The sequence below is a fragment of the Camelina sativa genome, chromosome 14, assembly GCF_030686135.1.
Source record: "Camelina sativa cultivar CO46 ecotype springtype chromosome 14, ASM3068613v1".
Classification (NCBI taxonomy): domain Eukaryota; kingdom Viridiplantae; phylum Streptophyta; class Magnoliopsida; order Brassicales; family Brassicaceae; genus Camelina; species Camelina sativa.
The window spans coordinates 5739110-5766909 of NC_141893.1; the positions used below are offsets into that span (position 1 = coordinate 5739110).

The 27800-nt window shown below is 35.9% G+C and overlaps 6 protein-coding genes and 2 pseudogenes across 8 annotated transcripts; 4 read left to right on the forward strand and 4 right to left on the reverse strand.

The window, feature by feature from the left end:
• The first annotated feature begins 643 nt into the window (after positions 1-643).
• Positions 644-2799, forward strand: LOC104739985 (transcription factor HRS1-like). The gene is made up of 5 exons (XM_010460479.3): positions 644-1054; positions 1219-1496; positions 1630-1831; positions 1966-2042; positions 2231-2799. The coding sequence occupies exons 1-5, from the start codon at positions 913-915 to the stop codon at positions 2579-2581; spliced, it is 1050 nt and encodes a 349-aa protein (XP_010458781.1). The 5' UTR covers positions 644-912; the 3' UTR covers positions 2582-2799.
• Positions 2800-5281: 2482 nt separating this feature from the next.
• On the reverse strand, positions 5282-7228 carry LOC104739986 (uncharacterized). The gene is made up of 6 exons (XM_087483005.1): positions 7102-7228; positions 6803-6955; positions 6480-6723; positions 6221-6387; positions 5989-6141; positions 5282-5796 (listed from the first exon to the last, which is right to left on the reverse strand). The coding sequence occupies exons 1-6, from the start codon at positions 7144-7146 to the stop codon at positions 5446-5448; spliced, it is 1113 nt and encodes a 370-aa protein (XP_087339131.1). The 5' UTR covers positions 7147-7228; the 3' UTR covers positions 5282-5445.
• Positions 7229-8534: 1306 nt separating this feature from the next.
• Positions 8535-9515, forward strand: LOC147927875 (uncharacterized; annotated as a pseudogene).
• Positions 9516-12372: 2857 nt separating this feature from the next.
• Positions 12373-13179, forward strand: LOC147927876 (secreted RxLR effector protein 161 pseudogene; annotated as a pseudogene).
• A 909-nt stretch (positions 13180-14088) lies between these two features.
• LOC104739987 (uncharacterized) lies at positions 14089-18400 on the reverse strand. The gene is made up of 13 exons (XM_010460482.3): positions 18240-18400; positions 17498-17936; positions 16841-17087; positions 16491-16603; positions 16304-16383; positions 15985-16126; positions 15798-15878; positions 15428-15532; positions 15096-15278; positions 14914-15006; positions 14696-14835; positions 14526-14592; positions 14089-14383 (listed from the first exon to the last, which is right to left on the reverse strand). The coding sequence occupies exons 2-13, from the start codon at positions 17888-17890 to the stop codon at positions 14264-14266; spliced, it is 1764 nt and encodes a 587-aa protein (XP_010458784.2). The 5' UTR covers positions 17891-17936; positions 18240-18400; the 3' UTR covers positions 14089-14263.
• Positions 18401-18951: 551 nt separating this feature from the next.
• LOC104739988 (uncharacterized) lies at positions 18952-23023 on the reverse strand. 3 transcript variants are annotated; one of them, XM_010460484.3, is made up of 14 exons: positions 22894-22981; positions 22542-22560; positions 22018-22456; positions 21667-21913; positions 21352-21464; positions 21155-21234; positions 20845-20986; positions 20669-20749; positions 20277-20381; positions 19945-20127; positions 19763-19855; positions 19520-19659; positions 19350-19416; positions 18952-19221 (listed from the first exon to the last, which is right to left on the reverse strand). In XM_010460484.3, the coding sequence occupies exons 3-14, from the start codon at positions 22408-22410 to the stop codon at positions 19102-19104; spliced, it is 1764 nt and encodes a 587-aa protein (XP_010458786.1). In that variant the 5' UTR covers positions 22411-22456; positions 22542-22560; positions 22894-22981; the 3' UTR covers positions 18952-19101. The 3 variants fall into 3 exon arrangements, with proteins under 3 accessions (XP_010458786.1, XP_087339774.1, XP_010458785.1); XM_087483648.1 differs by having other exon boundaries at positions 22542-22645; positions 22894-22972; XM_010460483.3 differs by lacking the exon at positions 22542-22560 and having other exon boundaries at positions 22894-23023.
• An 82-nt stretch (positions 23024-23105) lies between these two features.
• Positions 23106-25766, forward strand: LOC104739990 (homologous-pairing protein 2 homolog). The gene is made up of 7 exons (XM_010460486.3): positions 23106-23262; positions 23399-23424; positions 23648-23915; positions 24029-24099; positions 24179-24367; positions 24454-24560; positions 25500-25766. Exons 1-6 carry the CDS (start codon positions 23235-23237, stop codon positions 24550-24552), a joined length of 681 nt encoding a protein of 226 aa, XP_010458788.1. The 5' UTR covers positions 23106-23234; the 3' UTR covers positions 24553-24560; positions 25500-25766.
• Positions 24624-27009, reverse strand: LOC104739989 (uncharacterized). Its single transcript, XM_010460485.3, has 3 exons — positions 25745-27009; positions 25510-25629; positions 24624-25424 (listed from the first exon to the last, which is right to left on the reverse strand). The coding sequence occupies exons 1-3, from the start codon at positions 26204-26206 to the stop codon at positions 24765-24767; spliced, it is 1242 nt and encodes a 413-aa protein (XP_010458787.1). The 5' UTR covers positions 26207-27009; the 3' UTR covers positions 24624-24764.
• Between the last annotated feature and the right edge of the window lie 791 nt (positions 27010-27800).

Here is a 27800-nt window from a genome sequence, read left to right on the forward strand (position 1 = left end):
TATTCAGAATTATAGTTACCATTAGCGATGAAATATATATTTAGATTTTAGAAAACAAATATCATTTACATGGGAAGATTTTAGTCAATCTTTTAAAAGTTTACTTTTGCAGTCTTTTTCACCGAAATTTGATTTTAGGTACTCGTACTAGTATTATCCGATATTCTTAAATTTAATTGATTTTTTTTTCTTGGGCAAACAAATTTAATTGATTATGGATGGAGTCTTATCGATCTGAATGATGCAATCAAAATAAAAATGCAAATCTCACTACCACCAAATGGATGAAGTGTAAGGACAATTAATTAAGAAAGAAATATTCTCAAACGGTTTATGTAAATTTTACTCTCACGTTTAAAAAACTAAGCCTTCTAATAAAACCGTTCACTAATCTAACCCGAAGTTAATGTAACATTAAGAAGTTCATAACCCACCAATCACATAGCAAATGGATTAGATATATGCATAAAACTAATTAATAAGTATCTATCTTTTTTTTTTGTCTTATACTAAGTAGTATCCTGTTGATACATGATTAATAAATTACCTAACAAAGAATCACATTGGCGAATATTCACCACTCCTTATCTACTACTAGCCACAACAAGACATATAATCAAATTGGTTACGTTTCTCTATAAACACTAAAACACACATATGTATATATGAACATATATATATATATATATTCATATATATATATAACACAAATCAAGGTGTATAAATATAAAATTTTGAAACGCAAGATTCGTCTTGTAACGCGACGGGCCGACTTATGCATTTTTTAATCTCTCAAAATACTGATCCTAGCTAGAGGCCTCATATATATAGAGAGAGAGCCATATATATGTATTGATCCATCTCTCTAAGCAAACCAAATCTCAAATAAAAAGGTGGATTAATTAGTCCATCATGATAAAGAATTTAAGCAATATGGATTACAATCAGAAACGGGAGAGATGTGGGCAATACATCGAAGCCCTTGAAGAAGAACGTCGCAAGATTCATGTTTTCCAACGTGAACTTCCTCTTTGCTTAGACCTTGTTACTCAAGGTATGTACAAATATATAAATGTATTTATCTATCTATAAAACATATATTTACTACATGGAATCCAAAATTTGTGATCTTTATGAATTAGATGAAGATTACAATATACATGTAAAAATCCTAGTATCTATTAATAACATTTTAATATTTACTTACCACTTCTTTAGCGATCGAGGCATGTAAGAGGGAGATGCCGGAGATGACGACGGAGAATGTGTATGGACAACCAGAGTGCTCGGAGCAGACGACCGGAGAATGTGGCCCCGTCTTGGAGCAGTTTTTAACCATTAAAGACTCATCTACATCCAACGAAGAAGAAGAAGAATTGGACGATGAGCACGGGAATCACGATCCGGACAATGATTCGGAGGACAAGAACACGAAATCTGATTGGCTTAAGTCTGTTCAACTTTGGAATCAACCCGACCCTCTTCTTCCAAAAGAGGTAATATAATAATCTTAATTATGTCTTATGAGTATGCAATGCCATCGTAGCTAAATTAACATGCAAGGCACATAAATTTCTTGGTTCATATCTCAAAGAGTAAACGTTCTAATATTTGCGATCTGCGTTTCAGGAACGGTTGCAACAAGAGATGATGGAGACAGTGAAAAGTGATCATGAGAATATGAGAAAAGACCCGATGGTGAACGGTGCCGAAGGAAGGAAGAGAGAGGCGGAGAAAGACGTAGGAGGAGGGAGAAAGCAAAGAAGGTGTTGGTCGTCGCAATTGCATAGACGCTTCTTGAACGCTCTTCAACACTTAGGTGGACCTCATGGTGCGTTTTTGATATATTTTATATGAGTTAATTTTGATTTTCTTACCATTTGAATAAAAAAAAAAATTATGTTACCTAGCTAGGGTTTATGAGATTTTAATTAGTATATTGATTTTGGTAAATGAATTTTGCAGTAGCCACGCCAAAGCAAATCAGAGAGTTAATGAAAATTGATGGATTAACCAATGATGAAGTTAAAAGCCATTTACAGGTAACTACAATAAGCACATGCGATTTACAAAAAAAAAAATAAGCACATGCATTTTTTTCGTTCTATATAATTGATGTATATATATAGGAAAAAGAACAGAAAATGGTTAGTTTTACAATTGTCAATTGTTATTCTATACAAAATATAATATTAATCTTATTCTTTTACTTTTTTGGGATATATAATAGAAATATAGACTGCATACAAGAAGGCCACGCCAAACAGTCCCTAATAACGAAAACTCTCAAACGCAACATTTCGTAGTCGTTGGAGGTTTATGGGTACCACAACCGGACTACTCTACGGGCAAGAACACCGGAGGAGTCACTACCAGCAGTACCACCACCACCACCACCACCGGGATCTTTGGAGCCATGGCCGCACCGCCACCACCACAGTGGCCTAGCCATTCAAATTTTAGGCCGTCTATTATTGCGGAAGAAGGATCCGGAAGTCATAGTGAAGAGGTGGTGGTGGTCAGGTGTAGCTCCCCGGCGATGTCTTCTTCTACCCGTAATCATTACGTCAAGAATAATTAATTTGTTTTTACTGTCTCTAATGTTTTTGGGTCATTTAATACTATTATTATTTTGTTTTGTTCACTCCATGTTAGAATTTGATACCGAAAGTGTATATAGTTTTGCACCGAACCAATCTTTAGGATTCATTCCAGATTTATTTTGCAGTTAGTTTACATCTTACCGTTGTTATATCCGATCATTGTTGACTTCTTGTAATAATGAATTTCTTTATACTACGTTCATATGTGAAGTAAAAATAAGAGGGTTTGTTTTATCACATTAGGTTATGATATTTAACACTAATTAATTGATAAATTTCCATTTTACAAACAACGGATCTAACTATTTCAAGTTTTCAACAATAGTGAAGTAATATATTTTATTATGGCTGCTGTTTTCGCTCTAAGAATAATTTATAGAGATGATACAGAATATATGCTGATATTAGATCACATTTGATATATGTCTATATACATATGAAAAATAATGTATGTATACAGCTAGTATGAACATGGCGGCCAGAGTCGAGCAAAAAGGATCTTCTTCACCACATAGTATATACTAAATATTTGTCGGCCATATAGTTATAAAAAGATGCACACAACCACATGATAACAAAAATGATTTGATTATATTACAATAAGACCCGGAGTAGAAGTTATTGGAATTGGTTGCATTCATGGGACGAATATGCTCGAATCCAAAAAAGCATAACTTGCCATAAGTATAATTTTACGATTTTTTTTATTGTCGTCTCTTAATATTTCATTTTGATTCTCACTAATACAAAAATTGCACGTTAGCTGCAAGGTCCTTGTCGTAGAGTATATTCTCTGCCTTTGGTTGAGAGAGGACTTTTTATTCATTATGTAGATAGGGTTAGGTCACTTAATATATTTGCAAATTTGGACAGTATCTCTAAGAATCTTGAATTAATCTAAAGATTCTTTGAATCAAATTGTTTAGCAGCCGTACAGGTCCTACCATTAGGTTCGCCATTCCAGGTGGCTCTATATGCTCTGTGGCCTTTTTAAGAAACTGGTGTCTCTATCAGATTATTGGTGTGGGCAATATAATAGCTCCTCTACGATGTCTACTAAATCTAGTTTTAAGAAAAATACTTAGTTCACCCTTAGGGTGAATTTTTGTATTCACAATTTCCTCTCTCAACCAATCAGAATGTTTTATCTAATATTTTATTAAAAAAATAAATCAAAATTAAATTAAAAAGTAAAACAAAATAAGGAAACAAATTCTGTATACTTTTATTTATAGAAAGGTAAATCTTGATTTGATTTAGATTTTACAATTAAACGAGGTTATATATCGGTTTGGGTTTATAAATGAGAATTAGGGTTTAGATTTTATAATTAAAACGAAAGTATATGTTAGTTTGGGTTTACAAATGAGGTGGTTAGGATTTAGATTTTACAATTAGAACAAAATTATAGGTCGGTTTGGGTTTACAAATGAGATTGTTAGGGTTTAGATTTTACAATTAGAACAAAATTATATGTCGGTTTGGGTTTACAAATGAGATGATTAGGGCTTAGATTTTCCAATTAGAACAAAATTATATATCGGTTTGGATTTACAAATAAGATGGTTAGAATTTAAATTTTACAATTAGAACAAAATTATATATCGGTTTGGGTTTATAAAAAATGATTTAAATTTTTAATTTTATAATAATGTATAAATATTTTATTTCCTAACGAAGAAGGTTCAACCAAATATCGCTCTTTTTTTCAATTACCACATTTTTCAAACCCACTTATACGTTGGTTTCGTTTTCAAGATCGGATCAACCTGGCTAGTCATTCCATGTGCAGAATAAACAAACAAAGTAATATAATTATTTAAGTATTTTATTTTGAAAGATAATATGATATATAAACAGAGTGTTTTGACGATAGATCCAAATGACCAGGAACAGGATTAGGATTCATTAGGTATAAGTTTTAAAATAATTAGGGATATGCTAAGCTTTAAGCATGAGTTAAGGTGGCCTTTCACACAAGTTAAAGGACATAATGGCTCCTGATTATATAAAAGAACAGTAATTATATGACTAAAACAAGGGAAAAAATAAATAATAAAATTCATTAACAGAGTTGAATACTTTTATTGGTCTATCTCTAACACTTAAAAAATTCAGATACATGGGATATTCGAATTGACCTAATTAAGTCGTTCTATTAAACTAGTAAGAAGAGTATAAATTTGAATACGGCCTTACCTTTATCAATTATATTACCTTCTGTACTACACATACATGTCTTAAGTACGTGCTAATCTTGTTTTAATCCTTCGCAAAATAATGTTTGACATTGTGAAAATAGTTATAATCCTCAGCCAAATGGTTGACATTGTGAAATTAATCTTTGACTTTATAATAAGCTTTGGAAGATTATTTGTGACTAGTAGTATAACTAGATAGAAACACCGAAAATATATTTTTGAGAATGTTTGAAAATAGTGAGATAATTATAAATTAAACGATATGCACTGTCATCACATCTTCAAACAATCTACAATATCTGTTTAATATTTGAAGGTCATATTCATTACCTTAAGATATCAAAATTAGTTACTATATATTATCTTAGTTCTGACTTCTATAACTTCTGATGACTTAATTTACATATTGAGATTCAGGCAACGAGAATGATCTTTCAACAGTTGTCTAAGTTTTTGGGCTTAATGAGCCAATCTGAGTTTGGGCTAATAAAACAGAGTATTATTGCACTATCAGATATAACTTTAATCCAATGGCAAAGAGTATCAACCTATATCACAACACCTTTTTAATCTCTTCTCCAAACTCAAACGTTAACCAAAAAAAAAAAAACACTATCGTACAGTTGGGTGTGAATCTTCTTCTACGGCTTGAATCGAAGTTCTTGTTCCAATCTAGTGGGAGTGTAAGCAATGAGATCAACAATCTTTCTACCTTCTGGATAAGGTATCTCTCTATTAATTGGAATCTTCTGTAACATCATGGAATCGTTTAACTTCTCATACTTGGTCATGGTTTTAGTTACTTCCTCTCTCTCTTTCTTGAATATGGATATCCACGTGTCGTCTTTCGACGGCGTACTCTTCTTCGCGGCTGTTAAGGCACGCCTGAGCACCCCAATCGCGTCGCCTATCCGATCTTCGGATTCCAGCACTTCCGCCAAGTGTTTTTGGCTCTTTAGCTCGTGGAAAGCTCCCAGAGTTGATACATATTCCTACACGATCAATCCAACCAATCATCAAGTAGTATAGATTTGTTGCTTCATCTAGCTTCTACGTAAAATCTAAAGCAAAGTTATCGTTTTACATTCAAGAACCAGAGGATTAAGGCATTTGACTGAACCAAGAACACCAACTAGATGCGCTTCAGACCAAGATACATAAGTGTTTACGGATACGTGACTTACAAGAAAGCGGGTGGATAGGTCTTTAAAGTCTCCGTTAGCTCTAGATGACAAATGAGCATAGGCTTCAGAAAGCAATTGAGAAACTCCAAAATGCAGTTTCGACAATAGGCTTGCGCTTGTGCCGCTCTCTTCAGCGTTCTTTATAGTTACAGTCTATTTAAAAACAATATGTCTCACTATTAGCATCAAGAAAACATATATGAAGCCACCAGGAGTGGTAAAAGCCACTAACCTGACCTTCAGCTAAACAGAGGAGACTAAAAGAAGAGCAAAGGGGAGGAGTTAGTTCTGGAAGCTTCCCTGGAGGAACACAATTTTTTAAAGAAGGAAGAATCTCTTGAGACAGATGATGGAATACTCCAGATGCTTCTCGGTACACTGTTACCGAATCCTTGTAATCTGTTTGTAATCAGGAGCAAGATTATGATGGAGTTAATGAAAAGTAAGTATATAGAAGCAACTACAAAAAGAAAAAAAAAAAGGGACTAAACCTGTAGTGGATCCTAGTTCCATTGCTCTCTCGCGGAGCTTAACTGCGTAAACGAAAGTAACCGTTGCGAGCTCGAGCATGATGTTATCGACTTGGAAGAATTTAGGACATGTACGCTGAATCAAAGTCTGAGAGATCAATCCACTACTCCATCTTATCTTAAGATTCGATACCCTTTTAAGGTTATCGGCGTAACGCACCAAGTTAAGGAGTACAGGAAGGTATTTTCGAAGTTTTTGAAGATCCTGAATAATCCAAAAACAATCCCTAAGCAACAAACGAAAAGTTTAAAAAGCTTACAAAATAAATTGGTTTATAAGTTACCTGGTCGCAATGAGAAGCTCCTCCGTAGATGACTCTAGAAGCTGCAGAAGTGGTTTTGTTTACAAATTCTTCGACTGCTTTACGCCTACCACTTAACTCTCTAAGTTCTCCTAGTGTAATCGCAGCAGTTTGTAACGTCTTCTGGAACAAAATCTGTAAGGTATATAAACAATATCGCAAAAGTAATGAAGAAACGCTACAAAACTATTCAAAATCACAAATTATACTAAAACCCTAACATCAGAATGTGGAATCCGAATCGTTTAAAGAGATATCGACAAACAGAATCAAAAGGTTACCTCTTTAGTTTTTGGTTCTGGAATTAGGTACTTCATCGTCGTCATCCTTCTTCTCTCCCAAACACTTGATTACGTAACGATTACGCCAGAACGATAAACAACATAAATAAACATAACCGAGAGAAACAAGAGAAATTAAACTCTAATTTTGTTGTTGTTTATATAACCTCAGAAAACGCAATTCCTATGATTTTTAGGATTATATTATTTTTTATAAAGATATTCAGATATATTTATATTTTGTAGTTTCCTAATCCTATTGCAGGTCAAAAAAAATCAGATAGAAATATTTATTAGTGTTATGAAAGTCAAAAATAGGAGAAACTCACCAAGTCATAAAAATATGCGTGCATGTGATAAATGTTAAGTAAATTTTGTGGAGCTCACTGTCACTATGCAAACACTGTAACTTCTCTTTTTACCTCTATAAATTGAGCGATGAATCGTTCATTGTAACACACGAATATATTTTACAAAACTTCAATTATAGAAAAAGTAAAATCTCTTTCTCAACTCTCTTTTATTCATTATCCCGAACCTTCTGCGGGTATAAATTTCTCTCTATTTATTATTTATATTCACCATAAAATCAAACACTTATTTATAACACGCTATCAGCACGATCACTATACGGTGGGTTATAATTATATATTTATAATATATATGTTATTATATTTTATATGTTATTCTACTAGGCGGTATGTCGCCTCATTAAAAAAAAATATATTTTTTTCAATGGTTGTTCAAAACACCATTATTTATTTATTACTATAGTGGGAGGTATTCCGCCCCTATAAGTAATTATTGTAGTGGCTGCTTCACGCACCATAACAATGGACGGCTCAGCCGCCGATAATATGGATAACTACGTCACCATAATTTATTTACTGTTATCACGTGGATGATTCTGTCACCATAATATTGCCGTTAAATTATATTTACATTATGGTTAATATATAAGGAGGCTCAGCCACCTGTATATTAACATATATATGAAATTGCTAAATTTTAATTGATTGATTGTTTAATTTATGATTTATTTTACGCTTAATACTTTTCACCAACGATCACAAAGAAAATTTTTCAAAAATCTTACACTTTTCAAACGGCTATGAACAGTAATTTTCAATCTATAAATACACTCATATTTTCAGTCTTTCATTCATCTAAAACCGCATCACTCCTCATAAATTTTTCTGAAGAAAGTTGTTTAGTTTATTTTTAATTGTTTGTTTAATTGCAATTATTACTTGTATTTATGGTCTCTTCGTTGGAGAATTTACTCACGAAGAGTTTACCATTAACATTGGTTTACTGTTCTATGCATTAGTGTTCTTTGTAATCGCTTGCATTATTAATATAAATGGTGCATTCTAAAATAAATAAAATTATCTTGCTAATAATACTTATTCGGCTTTGTGTTTAGATAACTAATGGCAAACATTGAGAAGCTTAAATTTCCGGCTCTCAAAATTACTGGAGCAAACTACATAGCATGGACGACAGATGTGGAACTCTATTTAGAGTCGCAAGAATTGTCGGAGACCATAAAATTGGAAAATATGTCGTCTTCCAAAGATAAGGCCAAGGCAATAATATTCCTGAGAAAACATCTCGATGAAAATGTGACGCATGACTATGCGCACATAAAAGACCCAGCAGAGCTGTGGCAAGCTTTAAAAGCACGGTTTGACAACCAAAGAGAAATAACTCTCCCTCATGCATTAGAGGACTGGAAAAACTTGCGATTGCAGGACTTTGAGAAAGTGGACGATTATAATTCCGCTATGCTGAGGATTTTATCGCAATTAAAATATTGTGGTAAGCCAATTACCGAAGCTGAAATGCTCGAGAAGACTTACCTCACTTTTCATAAAGAACATCGAGTTCTCCAAGAGATGTAGAGAAATTGCGGATACAAGAGATTTTCTGAGTTAATTGTGACTCTTATATTGGCGGAGAAGAATAATGAACTTCTCCTCAAAAACCACAACTCCCGTCCTACGGGAACAAAGGCATTTCCAGAAATAAATGCAACGGATGTAAAAAATACGGAGAGAGGAAATCAAACCTATCGAGGTCGTGGTCGTCGATTTAATCGCGGACGTGGAAGATCTTTTCAACCACAAAACAAGAGGTCTTATAAATGGGTTCGATCTGAACAAGGTCCTAAGGGAAAAGAATCCCAAGGAAGTAACACACAGAAGCGTGAGAACATCTGTTATATATGTGGATCGAAAGGGCATTGGGCCCATGTGTGTCGAACCCCTGAACATCTTTGCAAATTGTTCAAAGAGTCCCAAAAGGGAAAAGGGAAAGAAGTGAACCTCACAGCGCATTTTGATGGTATATCGTACCTCGATGCATCTGACTTCGTGAACGAGTTCGACGAGACCGCTCATGCGGATAACTGAAATGCTTGTAGTGAGACTAGTAGTCTCCAGTAATGCCATTAATAAGTATTATGTATTTCAGTTGTTTTTAAAATAATGTTGTTTCTTAAAATAAGATAATGTATAATCATTATATGTTTATCTATAAATGAAATTTACTTATATTATTAATTTTTATGCTTATTACGGAAATGGATGAAGATTCAAACAAACAATTACAAGGAAAAATATCAAAGAAATTTGTATACCAGATAGTGGAACAACACACACTATTCTGAGACATAAGAGATTTTTGTCTGAGTTAAAACTAACAAAAATTATTGTCAATACAATATCAGGTCCTACACACTTGATTGAAGGAAGTGCAAAGCTAACTTTGTATTGCCTAATGGAACAAAGTTTTCCATAAAGAATGCCTTATATTCTCCGAATTCTAAAAGGAATTTGTTGAGTTTCAAAGACATATACCTTCAAGGATATGAAACTCAGTCTGCCACTGAAAATGGAATGAAGTGTATGTATATAACTTATAATAAATCTGGAAAAAGGCATGTGTTGGAAAAATTTCCAGAACTTCCTTCTGGTTTGCATCATACTTATATAGATGTAATAGAATCGCATCTTGTGATCAAAATAAATCCAGAAGATCTCACATTATGGCATGATCGCCTTGGTCACCCAGACACTACAATGATACGAAAAAATTATAGAGAGCTCACATGGTCATTCACTAAAAGTTAATTAGATATATCAGGGAAATAAAATGACATGTGAAGCGTGTTCTCTTGGAAAATTGATCATAAGGCCATCGCCAACCAAAATTGATAAAGAATCACCAAAGTTCATTGAACGAATTCAAGGTGATATATGTGGACCGATGCATCCACCATGTGGACCATTCCACTATTATATGGTGTTGATTGATGCATCTAGCAGATGGTCACATGTTTGCCTATTGTCATCTCGAAATTTGGCATTTGCGAGATTTCTAACTCAGATTATCAAATTAAGAGCTCAGTTCTCTGATTATCCTATTAAGAGAGTTAGACTAGACAACGTTGGTGAATTCACATCCCAAGCATTTAATGATTATTGCATGGTAACAGGAATTGAAGTTGAACATCTTGTAGCTCATGTTTATACACAAAATGGTTTGGCAGAATCATTAATTAAACATTTGCAATTGATTGCAAGACCATTGATCATGAGATCAAAACTTCCAACCTATGTATGGGGACATGCCATCTTGCATGCAGAAGCGCTTATTCGGATAAGACCAAGTGCATATCATAAGTATTCCCCTGTTAGCATTTGGTCGAGAACCAAATATAGCCCATCTAAGGATTTTTGGTTGTGCGGTATATGTGCCTATAGAACCTCCACAACGTACAAAGATGGGACCACAAAAAAGTTGGGTATATATATTGGTTGTGATTCTCCATCAATTATAAGATACCTAGAACCACATACTGGTGATGTCTTTACGACACGTTTTGCCGATTGTCATTTTGATGAGAAAGTTTTCCCGGTTCTACGGGAAGAAAATAAGCAAGTAGGAAAAGATATCAAATGGTGTGTACCATCTTTGCTACACCTTGACCCTCCTACCAAGCAGTCTGAAATAGAAGTTCGACGAATCATGCATATGCAGATTATTGCAAATCAACTTACTGATGCATTTGCTGATACCAGAACGGTAACTAAATCATATATACCAGCTGCAAATGTTCCTGCTAGAATTGAAATACCACAAGAATGTGGAAAAGCAGATGATACACGAGAGTCTAGAATACGCTTGAAGCGTGGTAGGCCAGTTGGTTCTAAGGATAAAAATCCTAGAAAGCGAAAGGAAGCTGAAAAGCATGATATGCCCAAAATAGCAGAAAGCACTTTGGAAGAAACAAATCATGAGTCTAATGAAAGTATTGAGCATCATGAGCCTGAAGAAAATCATGAGATTTCTATCAACTATATCCATACTGGAAAGATATGGAATCAAAATAAAATCGATGATGTTGATGACACTTTCTCTTACCTTGTTTTAAGGGAAATATATGAGGAAAGTAAGGATCCAGAACCAAAGTCTGTATATGAATGTCAAAAGAGACATGACTGGACAAAATGGAAAGATGCAATACAATTCGAACTTGACTCGCTTAATAAACGAAATGTATTCGGACCTCTTGTACACACGCCTGAAAATGTGAGACTAGTTGGATACAAGTGGGTATTCGTTAGAAAACGAAATGAGAAAAATGAAATTACAAGATATAAGGCTCGTCTTGTAGCTCAAGGATTTTCTCAAAGACCCGGGATTGATTATGAGGAAACATATTCCCCTGTTATGGATGCAATAACGTTTAGATTTCTAATGAGTCTAGCAGCTGGCGAAAATCTAGAGATGCGTCTCATGGATGTCGTTACAGCATACTTATACGGATCATTAGACAATGATATCTATATGAGAGTTCCTGATGTATTTAATATGCCAGAAGCATTAAAAGCTAAATCCAAAGATTTATGTGCAATAAAGTTACAAAGATCATTATATGGGTTAAAGCAGTCTGGACGTATGTGGTATAATCGTCTCAGTGAGCATTTAACAAAAGAAGGATATGTGAATGATCCTATATGCCCATGTGTTTTCATCAAGAAAACAAACATCGGATTTGTGATAATTGCGGTATATGTTGATGATCTTAATATAATCGGGACTTAACAGGAAATACAGAAAGCAACAAACTATTTAAAAGGAGAATTTGAGATGAAAGATCTCGGACATACAAAGTTTTGTTTTGGTCTACAAATTGAGCATACTCAAAAGGGTATATTTGTGCATCAATCCACATACACTAAAAGAGTGTTAAAACATTTTAATATGGATAAGGCAACTCCTCTTAGTACTCCAATGGTTGTTAGATTATTAAATGTTGAGAGTGATCCTTTCCGACCACCTGATGAAAATGAAGAGATACTTGGTCCTGAAGTACCGTATCTAAGTGCAATTGGAGCCCTTATGTATCTTGCAAATTGCACTCGACCTGATATTTCATTTTCAATTAATCTTTTGGCTAGATTTAGTTCGTCTCCTACACGAAGACATTGGAATGGGATTAAACATGTCTTTCGTTATCTTCAAGGGACTATTGATTTAGGATTATTTTATCCTAACAATTTAAATGGTCAAATGATTGGTTTTGCAGATGCAGGATATCTATCAGATCCACACAAAGCTCGTTCACAAACAGGATACGTGTTCACGATTGGAGGCACTGCTATATCATGGCGTTCTCAAAAGCAGACACTCGTAGCTACTTCTTCGAATCATGCTGAAATTATCGCACTTCATGAAACAAGTAGAGAATGTGTGTGGCTAAGATCGATAAGTCGACACATTAAATCAAGTAGCGGAATTCATCAGAATACAGAGCCAACTATCTTATATGAAGACAATGCTGCATGTGTTGCTCAAACAAAGGAAGGGTACATCAAAAGGATAGAACCAAACATATCCCTCCAAAGTTTTTTTTCATACACCCAAGAACTCGTGAAGAATAAAGACATTGAAGTAAGATATGTTCGATCATCCAAGAATTCTGCATATCTCTTCACAAAGTCATTACCTACAACTATGTTCAGGAAACATGTCCATAACATTGGAATGCGTCGTCAACAAGACTTGTAAGATGCGATCCTGATCGGTCGAGGGGGAGCTTGTGAGGTTGTACTCTTTTTACTTTACTAAGGTTTTTCCCATTGGGGTTTCCTAGAAAGGTTTTTAACGAGGCAACAAAAGATATTACGCAAGAGACATAGTGACACTGGTCTCCAAGGGGGAGTGTTACGAAAGTCAAAAATAGGAGAAACTCACAAAGTCACAAAAGGATGCGTGCATGTGATAAATGTTACGTAAATTTTGTGGAGCCCATCGTCACTATGCAAACACTGTAACTTCTCTTTTTATCTTTATAAATTGAGCGATGAATCGTTCATTGTAACACACAAATACATTTTACAAAACTTCAATTATAGAAGAAGTAAAATCTCTCTCTCATCTCTCTTTTATTCAGTATCCCGATCCTTCTGCGTGTATAAATTTCTCTATATTTATTATTTATATTCATTATAAAATCAAACACTTATTTATAACAATTAGGAAATTTCTTGAGAAATCATAAAAGAAAAATGCAATAAAATCGAAGTGAAAACGTCAATAAGAAAACCTTTGATTCAAACACATAAATATATGTATAATATATATTTTTGCACTTTTCGAGGGAGTTTCAGATCGCTTCCTAGGTCAATTAAGTGATTGTGTTTCCTTGTACGACAAGGTTTTGACTTTTGATGAAGTCTTCTGAGCTAAACCAACAACGAGCTGAATCTGATGATGCTATGTGGAGTATAAAAAGCCCATGGAATTTTCACCAGAAGACTCAATAAAGTTGACCAATTAAAATATCCTAAAGTTACTAATTAAATTAATCAACTAATTGTTTGGACTATTACGAATTTACGTACTACAATTTCTAAATTTCCTTTATGCACAAACCTCTACCCAAGCCATCATAAATTCTCAACTGCACAGTGGATATTTTAAACTAACCAAAATAACATGAAGCCAACATTACAAAAGTGTAGCAGAGAGACACAATTGACAAACTTCGTACGGTCAGTTGCTTGTCAAAAGTAAACAGAAACACACAAGAAAATATCGTTTACAAAACCTCATTAATACCAAACACGTTGTGTTTTTGTTTTCCTCATTTTTAGCTAGACATCATCACATTGTCAATAGACTGGAGAGCTTGATTTGCGAAGAACCGTACATCAACGTCCGGGTCTTCACTTAGCTCCACCAAGCATGGCCGTATCATGTTCTCCACAACCTTTCACAACCAAAAAAAAAAACAACATTTGAATATATGGACGTTTTGATTCTCCCTAATGAGTTTAATGTGGAATCATAAGCTCTTTCTCTACTTGTGAGAACCAAAAAAAAAAGACAATGCGGTGTGAATGGATACTAACCGATTGGTCAACTATCGGAATGAGAGATTGCATCATTTTGGCGACGTTAAATTTGATGTTTGGCACTCTGATAAGAGAAAAGAGTAGTTTTCTTACTTAGCTATTTAGGAGCAATGAATTGAATCAATGAGATTTTATGTTTCAAGAGAGAGAGAGAGTGAAAGACTTGCCTGTCTTTAGATGCAGTTATTACCGCAGGCAAGAGTTTGGAACAAGTGATCTCGGATCCCATTACTGGTGCGAGAAGCGATACTGCACGAAGAATTGTCATCCGGTATAGATAGTGTGGGTTGTTAATCATCTCTAGAACCTGCACAATAACAAAATGATCGTTTTGAATCAAAGTGAAGAAAAAAATATACAATACGCTTAAGCTTACTACACAAACCTGAGGAACTATATGCTGCATTGCCCATTCAGGACCAAACTCTTCAGCAAGACGCTTAAGATTGTTCGCAGCAGCTTCGCGGATTGAGTGAACCTGACAATAGAAAGTATACAAAAATTTCAAATGGTAGAAAATATAGATTTAACTATCTGATGATTTAATGGAGGTAAAGGATGAGGGACCTTGTCTTGCAACCATTGCATGCAGAGAGCACCAAGCTTGTCGTCAAAGAAGCCTACACCTAATTGGCTGGCCAACAAGGGAATATACTCAATTATAGCCAGACGTACCCTCCAGTGCCTGTCTTCAGCAAGTTCTACAATGGCTGGCAATAAAGATTGTGATAGTAGATCAATCCCAATAACCTGCCAATATTATAAATAAAAAAAACCGCATCATCATCTGAAAATGGATGGACAAAGAAGTTGCAGTCAAGTAATCTTTGACTTGACCAAAACATGGTAACTTGAATTCAATCTTGTGCAAAGAGATAAGTAATTTGATTATAACAAACCTGGTTCACTTGGTCAAGTTTGCTGATAATGTTTAAGCGTACATCAGGAAATTCGTCCTTCAATAGAGAAAGAAAGATTGGAAGAAGATGCTCAATTGTTGCATCCTGCAATGAATGTCAAAGCCAAGTTAAAATATGCAACTAAAATATCTTCTTATACAGAAAAATATAGTCAACTGGTTGCAGGCTACTTCCCAACACAGTAAAGATGACAGTGACCGGGAAAAGAAGATAGATACATGGTTTCAAACAAAAGAAATTATCATTATCTTAAGCAGCATATAACATTACGAGCATTTTGACTCACATGAATTTTTGTATAGATGACAATATTCATGGTAAGAGGGGCACATTGTATTGATTCGCTTACCTTACCCAAGACTGGAGCCATCCCCATTATAACTGAGGCCAATGCAGATCGGACGTGCTGAGAAGAGTCTGATGATAATTCCTACGGGTAAATTTAACGATAAGCTAATAGCTAACAGTAATAAGCAAACGCCAACGGTAAATCGATTGGGCTATATGAGATCAATGAAATACTCCTAAGCGTGTACCTTTACACAGGGAAGGATGTGCTGGATCGCGAGTTCAGGGTTTAATATGCGACAAAACTTGGTAACTTTTCCGGCAGCTGCTATCCGAACTTCAGCCTCATTATCACGTAGTAGACGAACATATGCAGGCACCAAATCCGTCCTTCAATATAAACAAGAATTAAGAAAACTATCAAGATGACTCAACAAACATATATTTCCAAGTACCATACCTCTGAAGCCAGTAACATAAAGTTTGATATAGAATTGTAAAAATAGAGGTCAACAAAGACATCAATAAACCATTAAACCATAGCAAAGTTCAACCATCATTGCTTACCTAGTTGGCTCTGGTCCTACAGCTTCACAAAGTTCATAGAGCTGATTTGCAACCATATAACGCACACGCCATGACTTATCCTGCTTAGAGACAAAATATTCAAGACAAAGCAGCACATACATATCTGCCTTACAGCTTTCCAAAGCTCATCAGCCAAAAATCTTATCACATTCACACATATACTCACCTGCGAGAAATTGACAATTACAGGAAGAATGTGTGTGACACAGTCCTGGGGCTCCAACAATTTCCCAAGAGCAGCACAACCCTCAACAGCCAATAATCTAACTGAATCTTGATCTGATATTAATGTCAATAAGATAGTCATAAGCTATATGATCACCATACAAGTAAGACACTGAAACTGATATGTGGACAAAGCAAGTGCTGCTCAACTTCAACTAATGCTCAGTGTTCAATGCAGTAGCCCTATAAATTTCCTTTATTTATATTAGACACCGCCATAAAGAGACTTGATGAAAGTTTTTAAGAGGTATATGCTGGCAAAAGGAAACCATATAAAATCGGAAAACATACCATCTTGCGTAAGATCCTCAAACATGGACATAATGTCAGTCTTCAAATGAGCTGATTCAATTGTAGCAGCAAACTTCCCCAAATTCGTTGCTGCAGCTCTGCGCACCATTGGCATGTCATCTTGACACAGCTGACTGTATAATGATCTTAGCTCCGCCTTTAGCGGATCTGGAGCACTTGGGTATGCAATATGGAAAATCCCACATGCTGATACCCTAGCTGTGAACCACTCACCAGCTGAAAGTCGCTGTTAAACAATAACGGTGTTCAGTAAGCTTAAGTTGGTTGCACAGTATGAGCATAGCAATCATTTGGGTTCCTATACAGGTGTATGGTCACAAACAAAACCACAACCACAACCCCAAATGAAGGCTAACGAAGTCAGATATATATGACTGGATGTTGCCTTAGATCAACCAAAATAGATGAAAACGACTTCAACTTACTGATTCCTCTACATAACTAAAAAGGAGAATACTGAAACAAGAGGACCCAAAAGCTTATTTCCAAACTAACGGACCCAAAAAATCTATGTTCTTTAGCTTTTCGAGTAGCTCAATTTCACAAGGCTGACTAAGTTAGACAGGGCATGGAAAGATAAAATTAAACTGACCAAAGAGATTTGATAAGAGGAGTAATAAATATCCTTTATCTAACCTTAGCGAGAGGAAAGAAATGCTCAACCAAGTCATTCTCCCTCATCTGAGAACCAATTCTGCAAAGTGACTCTACAGCCTTTTCCCTCACGCAAGTTTCCTCAACAGTCGAGAGAGTCTCCAGCGGTGGAAGCAAAACATGTGCATGCTCAACGCCTCCAACATAAGGAATAAAAACACCCAACTCTTCGGCCATGGCGAGAAGCACCTCATCGTCATCGTCATTGTTTTCACTAAGAAATGGGATCAACTCTTTTCTAGTCCTCTCCTCTCCAAGAGCACGAGCAATGATAGAAAGCCGTCTAATAGAGTTCAGTCTAAGCTGAATATCATCGTTCTTAAGCTCGTCTATAAGCACGGCAATCGGGTATAGAGGCTCATCAACCATAGACATCCTGACCAAATACTCAAATCACTCCCTACCTTTCTTCAACTAGTCCCTATATCAAGAACGATGTCCACAAAAGTCAGAATAAAACAATGCATATATATACACCATCGATACAAAGGGTGATAAAGTTACAAAACTTTAAACTCAATTCTGCCTATGAGATCAATTCAAAGCTTAGCCATTTATTCTAAAAAAAAAAAAAAGATGCATCAGAATCAAACACGAAAGGAAGACCTAGAGAACGATACTACAATTTATTGACGATCTAAGTAAATAAAATGGGATTCTGAGATTCTCATATACATTTGAAATTGTTTCTAATTGAAGAAAATTGAAATGATCGAGATTTTACCGATTATGCTGTTTTCACTTTTCCCAGTTCGGAGCGATCTATATCAATCAATCAATCAATCAATCAGAGAGAAGAAGGAGAATGAGGGAACCGGAGTTCTTCTTTCACAGCATCTAAACCATCTCAAGCTCTTTGTACATAAAATTGGGCCTGTTAAATATATGTACTAAATGGGCTTACGTATAATTTATAAAAGGTCCATATATCTTATACTACGGCGTCGTTTTAAAAAATATCTGTCTCTCGTATGAAGGAAGCATTTCACAATGATGACTTCTTCTTCTTCCTCATTAATTTTTTTTTTGGAAAAGGAATAAAAAAAGGTTGACTTTTGATGAACCTTACCTGTATGATATGTGGAGAGTCCCATGGGCTTGAAACCAGACGACTTAACAATTTGACCAATTAAAATTTTCTAAAAGTATTAGCTATTAATCTACAAATTAATCAGTTAAATTTGTTTGGACTATTACAAATGTACTCAATGCAATTTCTAAATTTCCTTTAAGCACACCTACAACAAGTCATCATAAATTCTCAATTGCACATTTGTGAACATTAGTTACTACCTAACATACCAGATATATATTTTCCCAATCTTCAATTTCAATAGCAAATATTTTCACTTCTCAGTCCCCTCAAACTAGAATGGATATTTTAAGCTAACCAATATTAGGGACACGAGAGACAACAAAAAAAAAAAAAACAGAAAAACATGAAGCCAACATTACATTAGTAGCAGAGGGACACAATTGACAAAGTTCGTACGGTTACTTTACGTCTAAAAAGTGACAACACACAAGCAAGGAAGTATCGTTTACAAAACCTCATGAACACACTGTGTTGCTGTTTTCATCATTTTTTAGCTAGACATCATCACATTGTCAATAGACTGGAGAGCTTGATTTGCGAAGAACCGTACATCAACGTCTGGGTCTTCACTTAGCTCCACCAAGCATGGCCGTATCATGTTCTCCACAACCTTCCGAAACCAAAAAAAAAATCAACAACATTTAAGTCTAGATCCCCTAATGAGGACGATGTGGAATCATAAGCTCTTTCTCTACTTGTGAGAACCAAAAAGGCAATGCGGTGTGAATGTTTACTAACCGATTGGTCAACTATCGGAATGAGAGACTGCATCATTTTGGCGACGTTAAATTTGATGTTTGGAACTCTGTTAAGAGGAAAGAGTAGTTTTCTTACTTAGCTATTTAGGAGCAATGAATTGAATCAATGAGATTTTATGTTTCAAGAGAGAGAGAGAGTGAAAGACTTGCCTGTCTTTAGATGCAGTTATCACCGCAGGCAAGAGTTTGGAACATGTGATCTCGGATCCCATTACTGGCGCGAGGAGCGATACTGCACGAAGAATCGTCATCCGGTATAGATAGTGTGGGTTGTTAATCATCTCTAGAACCTGCACAAGTAAATATAATTTAGTTATATAAGATAGCAAAAATGATCGATTTAAAATAAAATGAAGAAAAAATATAACACACGCTTCAGATTTCTAGACAAACCTGAGGAACTATATGCTGCATTGCCCACTCAGGACCAAAATCTTCAGCAAGACGCTTAAGATTGTTCGCAGCAGCTTCGCGGATTGAGTGAACCTGACAATAGAAAGTATACAAAAATTTCAAATGGTAGAAAATATAGATTTAAATATCTGATGATTTAATGGAGGTAAAGGATGAGGGACCTTGTCTTGCAACCATTGCATGCAGAGAGCACCAAGCTTGTCGTCAAAGAAGCCTACACCTAATTGGCTGGCCAACAAGGGAATATACTCAATTATAGCCAGACGTACCCTCCAGTGCCTGTCTTCAGCAAGTTCTACAATGGCTGGCAATAAAGATTGTGATAGTAGATCAATCCCAATAACCTGCCAATATTATAAATAAAAAAAACCGCATCATCATCTGAAAATGGATGGACAAAGAAGTTGCAGTCAAGTAATCTTTGACTTGACCAAAACATGGTAACTTGAATTCAATCTTGTGCAAAGAGATAAGTAATTTGATTATAACAAACCTGGTTCACTTGGTCAAGTTTGCTGATAATGTTTAAGCGTACATCAGGAAATTCGTCCTTCAATAGAGAAAGAAAGATTGGAAGAAGATGCTCAATTGTTGCATCCTGCAATGAATGTCACAGCCAAGTCAAAATATGCAACTAAAATATCTTATATAGAAAACTAAGGTCAAGTGGTTGCGGGCTAATTCCAATCACAGTAAAGATGACAGTGACCGGGAAAAGAAGATAGATACATAGTTTTCAAACAAAAGAAATTATCATTATCTTAAAGATGCTAAACCTGCATATAATATTACGAGCATTTTGACTCCAAACTATAGAGCGACATGAATTTTTGTATAGATGACAATATTCATGGTAGGAGGGGCACATTGTATTGATTCGCTTACCTTACCCAAGACTGGAGCCATCCCCATTATAACTGAGGCCAATGCAGATCTGACGTGCTGAGAAGAGTCTGATGATAATTCCTACAGGCAAGTTTAACAATAAGCTAATAGTAGTAATAAGCAAACACTGGTCCTTTGGGAAATATGAGATCAGTGAAATACTCCTACGCGTGTACCTTTACACAGGGAAGAATGTGCTGGATCGCGAGTTCAAGGTTTAATATGCGACAAAACTTGGTAACTTTTCCAGCAGCTGCTATCCGAACTTCAGCCTCATTATCACGAAGTAGGCGAACATATGCAGGTACCAAATCAGTCCTTCAATATAAACAAAAGGAAATCTGTCAAGATGACTCAACAAACATAAATTTCCAAGTACCATACCTCTGAAGCCAGTAATATAAAGTTTGATATACAATTCATAGAGGTCAACAAAGACATCAATAAAACATTAAACCATAGCTAAGTTCAACCATCATTGCTTACCTAGTTGGCTCTGGTCCTACAGCTTCACAAAGTTCATAGAGCTGATTTGCAACCATATAACGTACACGCCAGGACTTATCCTGCTCAGAGACAAAATATCAAGATAAAGGAGCACATACATCTCTGCGTTACAGCTATCCAATAAAGCTCATCAGCAAAGAATCTTATCACATTCACTGATTCACACATTTACTCACCTGCGAGAAATTGACAATTACAGGAAGAATGTGTGTGACACAGTCCTGGGGCTCCAACAATTTCCCAAGAGCAGCACAACCCTCAACAGCCAATAATCTAACTGAATCTTGATCTGATATTAATGTCAATAAGATAGTCAAAATCTATATGATCATCATAAAAGTAAGACACTGAAACTGATATTTGGACAAAGCTAGTGCTGCTTAACTTCAACTAATGCTCAGTGTTCAATGCAGTATATGAACAGACTTGGTGAAGTTTTTTTATGAGGTATATGCTGGCAAAACGAAACCATATAAAATCGAAAAACATACCATCTTGGGTAAGATCCTCAAACATGGACATAATGTCAGTCTTCAAATGAGCTGATTCAATCGTAGCAGCAAACTTCCCCAAATTCGTTGCTGCAGCTCTGCGCACCATTGGCATGTCATCTTGGCACAGCTGACTGTATATTGATCTTAGCTCCGCCTTAAGCTGATCTGGAGCACTTGGGTATGCAATATGAAAAATCCCGCATGCTGATACCCTGGCTGTGAACCACTCACCACCTGAAAGTCGCTGTTAAACAATGACGGTGTTCAGTAAGCTTAAGTTGGTTGCACAGTACACGCATAGCAATCATTTAAGTTTGATAAGAGGAGTAATAATTATCCTTATCTAACCTTAGCCAGAGGGAAGAAATGCTCAACCAAGTCATTCTCCCTCATCTGAGAACCAATTCTGCAAAGTGACTCTACAGCTTTTTCCCTGACGCAAGTTTCCTCAACGGTGGAGAGAGTCTCCAGCGGTGGAAGCAAAACATGTGCATGTTCAACGCCTCCTACGTAAGGAATAAAAACACCCAACTCTTCGGCCATGGCGAGAAGCACCTCATCGTCATCGTCATTGTTTTCACTAAGAAATGGGATCAACTCTTTTCTTGTCCTCTCTTCTCCAAGAGCACGAGCAATGATAGAAAGCCGTCTAATAGAGTTCAATCTAAGCTGAATATCATCGTTTTTCAGCTCGTCTATAAGCACGGCAATCGGGTATAAAGGCTCATCAGCCATAGACATCCTGACCAATACTCAAATCACTCCCTATCTTCCTCGACTTATAATCCTAAATCAAACACGATGTACACAAAAGTCAGAATAAAACACAATGCTTAGACACCATCAATACAAAAGAAGATAAAGTTACAAACCTTAAACTCAATTCTGCCTCTGAGATCAATTCAAAGGTTAGCCATATAACCTCAGAAAAAATTGAGCATCAGAATCAAACACAAAAAAAGAGGACCTAGAGAGACTATACTACACCATCAATACAAAAGACGATAAAGTTACAAACTTTGAACTCAATTCTGGCTCTGAGTTCAATTCAAAGGTAAGCCATTTAACCTCATAAAAAAATGAGCATCAGAATCAAACACGAAAAGAAGACCTAGAGAGAGAGACGACAACAATTCATTGACGATCTAAACATATAACTAGATTATGAGATTCCCCTATACATTCGAAATTGTTTCTATATGAAGAAATGATCAAGACTTTTACCGATTACGCTGTTTTCCCAGTTCCGAGCGATCTATCAGTCGAGAAGAAGGAGAATGAGAGAACCGGAGCTCTTCTTTCTAAGCAGCTAGCCATCTCTGGCTGTTTACATAGAATTGGGCCTGTCTAGGATATCAAATTAATGGGCTTACATATAATATATAAAAGGCCCATCTATCTTATAAAACGGCACCGTTTTAATTTCTCTCTCTCGTGTATTAAGCTTCTCAGTGAGGATGATGTTGTCTTCTTCCTCATAAAAATATCGGTAAAGGGAAGAAAAAAAAAAAGTAGCTTTCTCGCTCTCAAGGGTTTTATTTTCCCGCGCATTACTTCAGGCAAAAATGGCTCCTAAATCGGATAATACAGAAGGTATAATCTATCTTCTAATTCTCTTTGATCTTGATTCGATTCATCATCGTTACCCGATCTGGTTTTTTTTTTTTTTTTTTGTAGTTTCTTCTTCGTCAATTTGATTTCTCACTTATTTACTTGTTTTTCTCTGCAGCTATCGTACTCAACTTTGTAAACGAGGTGAGCACCTTCCTCTTCGCTTCTAATTTTTTCTTATCGGAAACCCAATTTTTTAAAACGGACCAAGGAACATATAATACGACTTTTGAATTTTGAAATTTCGAAATTCGAAATTGAAATTGTGGTTAGGTTAAGGTACTCAGTGATGGGTTTTGTTGTTTGTTATCTTAATTAGAGATTTGGATGAAATGTGTTGTTTTGTTGTGTTACATTTGTGGTGCAGCAAAACCGACCTCTGAACACACAAAACGCAGCTGATGCTTTGCAAAAGTTTAACCTTAAGAAGACTGCAGTACAGAAGGCACTTGATAGCCTTGCTGATTCCGGGAAAATCACGTTCAAAGAGTATGGTAAGCAGAAGATTTACATTGCTAGACAAGACCAGTTCGAGATCCCAAACAATGAAGAGCTTGCTCAGATGAAAGAAGACAATGCCAATCTTCAAGAACAGCTCCAAGAGAAGAAGAAAACTATCACTGAAGTTGAGTCAGGTGTGAAACTTCTTACTAGCTTTTTTGCTCACTTCATACTTCATAGTCTTTAGATGTTGTGATATAGCTGCTTGTTCGGATCATGTTGTATCTTATGTGTGACATTATCGCAGAAATCAAGAGCTTGCAGTCTAACTTGACACTAGAAGAGATACAAGAGAAAGATACCAAACTGAGGAAAGAGGTATGTGTTTGGCTTTTATCGTTCAGTAAGCTTGTAACAGGAAATAGCCTAGAAAAGTGATTCCAACTGTGTACCACAGGTTAAGGAAATGGAAGATAAACTGATCAAACTACGTGAAGGGATTACATTGGTGAGGCCAGAAGACAAAAAGGCTGTTGAAGATATGTACGCGGATAAGATTAATCAGTGGCGTAAGCGTAAGAGGATGTTCAGAGATATTTGGGATACTGTAACAGAGAATTTTCCCAGAGATATTAAGGAATTTAAGGTGCTGAATCGTACATCTTTCACATGTTTCTTCGTACAAATTACTTCAGCTTGGCCGTAATTTTTTTAACTACTGTTACTTGGCAGGAGGAGCTTGGAATTGAATATGATGAAGATGTGGGTCTAAGTTTCCAGGCATATTCTGACCTAATTCAGCATGGTAAAAAGAGGGGCAGAGGACAGTAGTTTTGCAGGTAGGTTCTTTGAACTTGCTTCAGTTCTTAAACAAAACACATGCATATGCATACTGCTCAACATATTTAAAGCTTATATCCATAAAGAATATCGTAATCTTACATCATTACCCAAAAAAACAGAGAACATAGAAAGATTGTACAAAACTCAGCCACTAAACCATATGATTGCACCTGAAAAAAATATATATATATTTATACTTCTTAGTATCCACGAACTCCTCTGGTCCTGACTGAAATCGGACTCTTCAAACCCGCTTTACGCAGAATAGGATCGTCAATTGAATGAACCATGTGATCCACATGTCCTGTAACCGCTCTATTTGTACCATCCATAAGACTTGGCTCATCTTTAACCTTAGTAATAGTATTACTCTTAACACTATATTGGGTTTCTTCTTCACTATCGTAGATAACAGTATCCTTCTCCAATAGCTTCACAGGGTCTTCTCTAAATGACATCACTGGGACTTCATCAATAATTTCTTCTGAATCCGACATCGAACTCTTAGATTCTGACCTCACATACCCTTTACCTTCTGAATATTCATCATTACCTTTATGTTCTTGTTCTGATTCCTTGTTTTCAGAACCATTAAATGAATTTTCCCCTCTTGGTCCACGAGGAGTGTCTGGTCCACGAGGAGAAAACTGAGAAAGCTCCACAGCCGCTCGTGCAGCCTCTGCTGCATGAGCCGCTGACTCAAATGCTGCTTGTGCAGCATCAGCCACATCTCTATACTTCTTCCTTCCTCTCTTGACCGAGTCAGATAAACCATAGCCTTCTCCTATCTCATCTTCTCCATCTTCACTTGCAAGCTTAGCCTTAGAAACATCTGATATTCCCTGCATATTTGTTGTTACCTGCATATATCATACATTTGACTTGATTTGTTAACATGATTTGTCACTTTCTGTTTACTTTGTGGTTAATTGCAGATTTCCATACCTCAGTGGACGTAGAAGCTTCTTCTAGTTTCAGAACAATGTTATTCTCTGCAGCAATCTCCTTCAAAGCCTTCATTCTAACTTCTCTCGGTGGATGTCTTGTCGACAACTTTTGAATTATCTATAGTAACACCAAAAGAAACATGAAACTCAGTAAGTATTTTGTTCTATTAAGAGAGAGAGAGATATATGATATAACGTATGGAATATATAGTATGGATTGAATCAAAGCTTACTTTGGGATCGACCCCACTATTACTGCGCAACTCAATAGACCGAGCCGCGAGGTCTTTGCCAAAACGCGAAATCAAAACATTACGAATCTCTTGAAGCTCAGGAAATTCTCCGATTCTAGACGCTGCAAAGAGCAAACCAGAAACAGCTTCTAAAAGCTCTTCAGGGCAATCCCTGTTGTGTTCGAAAAGGTGAATACGGTCTTGACAGAGAGTGAAGTAGCCATGGATGAAGAAAAGAACGTCGAGTGTGTTTTGCTCTTTGACAAGTTGGTCGACTCTATGGCAAGCGTGCTCGTGGTGGCCGAGCTTAAGAAGCTCTGTGACATCAGAAATGGCTTGAGAGAGCCTGACTTGACGTTGGTTCTTGAGGATAGAGAGCCGTGTGAGAGCTAAGTTGAGAAGAGACTTGAACTTGTTGGTCTTGAAACTCCGACCAAGCAAAGCATCAAGCTTCTTTCCCATGGCCGAGTTGCAGAGGGACAGAGAGAGAGAGAGAGAGGATAGTGTATGTTGTCTTTCTTTGAATGGAAGAGTTATAAGAGGAAAGAAGAAGAAGAAGACGCGTTACGACATGCGAAGACTTCTTAGCAACGAAGTTTTCAGAAGTTGGAAAAAACGACTTTAAGAAGAAAATGTGGTACGAATTACCAAATAATAAAACCAAAATGGACCGCTCTTGAAGATCACGCGCGAGGATTGAATTAATCATAAGAGATAAGACCAAATGGTAAACCAAATTTAAAATTGTTTGTTGAAAAAAACTGATGAATCAAAATGGGTAGCATATCCAAATACGCGATCCTATATAAAAATATTTTGGACAATTAAAAGGGATCTTACTAGAAATTCTTATGAATACAACTCTTTATTATTTTCGAATTTTCTTTTATGTCTACAAGAAGTTAGTAGAAAATCGTGTGATAATTACTCTTGCTTTTAATATTACCTACAAAAAGTTACTTGAACCAGTCTCAAAACATACAACACCTGATTTTAAAAAATAGTCACCGGTACAAAGTACATCCATTACCTGTATGAAACATGCAAATGCATGGAAGATGCTCAGGTTTCCCGTATAATGTGAAGTGTGAACTATAGACTCCATAATTATTGTTTCATAACAAGGAACGTTCGTGTTGTTTGTACTACTTTACAAGAGAAAAAAATAACGTCTTCGTCAAAACTATAAACGGAACACTCATAACAAAGTCGTGAAATTGATATAAGAGAACTGCCAATGTCACGGCTCTTAAATATTTGCAGTTAGTGTAAGAATGACAGGTTTAGAGGAATTATTAAAGCGTGGGATCAGCCATTAGAAAAAAACACCATTTCCTCTTTATTAGGTGTGACTATAATTTCAACAGCAGAGAATCAAAAGACTACTACAACTAATCTGCACGCAACTTACCAAGTCGTCAAAAGCATAGTAACAATAATGTTGTTGTTATTATGATAAAGAGAGAGCTTTTATTTATGTTAGGTACGAAAAATTGCAAAGAGCTGTTGTTTTTATTTACTAATACGGAGCAATCTTTCTTCTAGACATCATTCTCCCACTCATCACAATATCATCTTCTTTTGTAATTATAGAAATTGCAAGACAAACTTCTAAAGCTACCTAATCTTTTGACACAAGTACTCTCAAACTCTGATATACATATATGGAAATGGCATTATGTGAAATCCACCAACCAAACAATGGTCCAAGACTAAATTTTTGGATCTGAAAACAAGATGATCAATTCACACACTTTCTTCAGAATCTTAATCAAAATCAAATTGTGTTATATACAATATAATGACGTTCACTTGCCCGTGATGAATGGGTGAGCTAACGCCTGTGACATGAAATGAACTAACACCTTGGGATCTTTATCCTTATAGCGTCGTCTAATTAAGGAACGACCAGAAGTTATAAATAAGTGCATCAAGCAGGAGAAAAACACAGACAAGTATAACCTACCAGCATGTTGTCAGTTTCTGAGATGTTTGCATATACTCTAACATCAGATAGTTTTGACCAATGTTTGACATCACACTTCTTCAATACTTC